Below are 2980 nucleotides of genomic sequence, written 5' to 3'. Positions count from 1 at the left end.
AATCATAGGGAAGAGAAAAAATATTTACTATTTGTTAAGTGGAAGTGGATCATTAAGAAGGACTTTTCCTCCTCATCTTAACATTGAGTGGACTGAGGAGGAGGGGTTTGTTTTGCTGTCTCTGTAGATGCAGAGGCAGAAGAGGTTAAGGAGGTAAGAAGGGAGGCAAGAGAGGCAGGTGCACTCACTGCAACTTCACAGAAATACACCATAATTTCTGTTAGACATTTTTGCTTTTTCACTTCTCTGAAAATATTTGTATATGGTACCAAATCTTCTTCTACCATTTGGATTAGTTTCAGTGCCTGCATCACAAAATGGTTTATGTCATAAAATAAATCAAAAGCAGTCTTGAATAATCAGAGCCCTTTCCCAGATTATCTAACTCTATAATGTTTTCTGGCCCAGCTACTCCTGTCTTCTTCCTCATCATCTGGCATTGGTTCAGAAGCACTCATTTCCATCAAGTTATCTTCTGTTAATTCATCTGGTGTGGTCTCTACAAACTTTTGAATTTCTTTGAGATCTATATCTTGAATACTTTACCACCTACCCCCACCCAAACACACACCCTTTTTTGTATAGCCATAAATCTTTCACGATTTTCTTAATTGACTACGTAGTAAATACTGGAAAGTCATGCACAACATCTGGACACAGTTTTCTCCAGCAGGAATTTATTGTCGCAGGCTTGATGGCTTTCATGGCTTTTTCCATAACAACAATGACATCTTTGATGGTGCAATCCTCTCAAACTTTCTCAGGGTTCTCCCCCATAGTATTGATAATCCCTTCCATAAAGTGCCATGTGTATCCTTATGACCCCCTGATCTAAAGGCTGAATTAGAGACTTCATGTTTGAGGCAGGCAGAACCCTTCAGTGCTTTCAGTATTGAATTCCTGGGGTTCTGGGTGGTCAGGGGCATGTCCAATATAAAAAAAAAAAATGTTTAAAGTCCCTTACTGGCAAGGTACTTCCTGATTTCAGGGAGAAAGCATTGATGGAACCAATCAGGAAAAAGAATTATCCTTTCCAGGCTTTCTTGTTGTACAACCAAAAGACTGTCAACAGGTGTTTACCTCTTTTTCCAAGGCTTGGGGTCAATAGCTTTACAGATAAGGGCAGTCCTACATAATAAACTTGATTGCATTCACAAAAACAGGAGAGTTAGCTTAACCCTTTTTGCCTTAAATCATGGTGCTTGCTTCTCTTCTTTACTAATAAATGGCATTTCCCACCTACCCCAGTAATAGGGTATATTTATCTGCACTAAAAGCTTGATCAGGCAGGTAATCTTTTCTCCCCAGTGATTTTCTTAATAGCATTTGGGAAGTTGTCTGCTGCCTCTTGGTCAGCAAAAGCTGATTCTCTTGTTTTCTTGACATGTTTTGAGCCAAATGTCTTTGCAAAAATATTAAACCATCCTTTGCTGACATTAACTTCTTTAGCTTTAGATCTTTCACCTTCCTTTTAGGTAGACATATATTAACTTTTCTTTTTCTTTAATGATGTTAGAGTTTATAAGTGTGCCTTTCTTGTAGCACTTCTGAACTGATAGACAAGATGCATTTTCAATATGAGATAAAAAGGTATCCTCCAAAGAGTGCAAGATTTTTTCAGCTGGTTGCATAGCTGCAAGGACAACATCACTGATTTCTTTTTCTTTTTTTACAGTGATTCTTATACTAGATTCATTTACCTGAAATGCCCATTAACCATAGGTGTAGGCGTCAATATATATATAAAACAATTCAACTTCTTTTTGTAATGTCATGACTTTTTTCTGCTTCTTGGGAGCACTTACAGCATAAATAATAGCATTTTGTACAGTGTTATTTAAGGCTCACAGTATTACCCTAAACATGAAAAAAAATATGTGAGAATCATGAGAGATCACATTTACTGAGATAGGTAGTTTACTGGAGAGATGAACTGCTCACTAGAGATGATTAGCATTACATGGTGTTTTATGTGGATACTGGCAACACTTCAGCTTATCATAACAGCAATAAGAAGTGGCTATAGGGCTGGGTGGCTTCCTGCGGCATTTCTAGCCTCGCTTTCTTTTCGCTGCCTGACCGCCGCCATCATGGGTCGTATGCATGCTCCCGGGAAGGGCCTGTCCCAGTCGGCTTTGCCCTATCGCCGCAGCGTCCCCACGTGGCTGAAGTTGACATCTGACGACGTGAAGGAGCAGATTTACAAACTGGCCAAGAAGGGCCTGACTCCTTCACAAATCGGTGTGATCCTGAGAGATTCACATGGTGTTGCACAAGTACGTTTTGTGACAGGCAATAAAATCTTAAGAATTCTTAAGTCTAAGGGACTTGCTCCTGATCTCCCTGAAGATCTTTACCATTTAATTAAGAAAGCAGTCGCTGTTCGAAAGCATCTTGAGAGGAACAGAAAGGATAAGGATGCTAAATTCCGTCTGATTCTGATAGAGAGCCGGATTCATCGTTTGGCTCGGTATTATAAGACTAAGCGAGTCCTCCCTCCCAATTGGAAATATGAATCATCTACAGCCTCTGCCCTGGTCGCATAAATTTGTCTATGTGCTCAAGCAATAAACATGATTGTTTAACTAAAAAAAAAAAAAAAAAAGAAGTGGCTATAGAATTGTTACAACTGTACAGTATCTACTATGGTTACTTTTATACATAGATACTAATGAGCTCCTCAAAGGGGAATTAAGAACAGTTCATCCAATTTGATAAGAAATAGTTATCAGAGTTCAGACTCCGTTTTTGTTTTGTTTTGTTTTGTTTTGTTTTTCATTTTAATAATGGAACTTTGAAAGTCACTGAAAACAGAGTTTATTAATATCCACTTACTTAAAAAAAAAACCTGACAAGCCTTCTTCCTCCAGATGTGGTTTCCAGATGGTCCATGAATTACCCAGTGATAGTCAAAAGGTATATTTAGTCATAATAAAGAGCAAGCACCCTTTTCTCTTAAAACAACTAGTCTTGAATCAGC

The 2980-nt window shown here is 38.5% G+C and overlaps 1 protein-coding gene across 1 annotated transcript; it reads left to right on the top strand.

Moving 5' to 3' along the window:
- The first annotated feature begins 2064 nt into the window (after positions 1-2064).
- On the top strand, positions 2065-2608 carry LOC100393007 (small ribosomal subunit protein uS15). Its single transcript, XM_035292592.3, has one exon. The coding sequence runs from the start codon at positions 2091-2093 to the stop codon at positions 2544-2546; it is 456 nt and encodes a 151-aa protein (XP_035148483.2). The 5' UTR covers positions 2065-2090; the 3' UTR covers positions 2547-2608.
- The last annotated feature ends 372 nt before the right edge of the window (positions 2609-2980 follow it).

This window comes from Callithrix jacchus, chromosome 3 (assembly GCF_049354715.1).
Source record: "Callithrix jacchus isolate 240 chromosome 3, calJac240_pri, whole genome shotgun sequence".
Lineage (NCBI taxonomy): Eukaryota > Metazoa > Chordata > Mammalia > Primates > Cebidae > Callithrix > Callithrix jacchus.
Note: the sequence above shows the minus strand (reverse complement) of the source record. Positions and strands in the feature narration are given on the sequence as shown.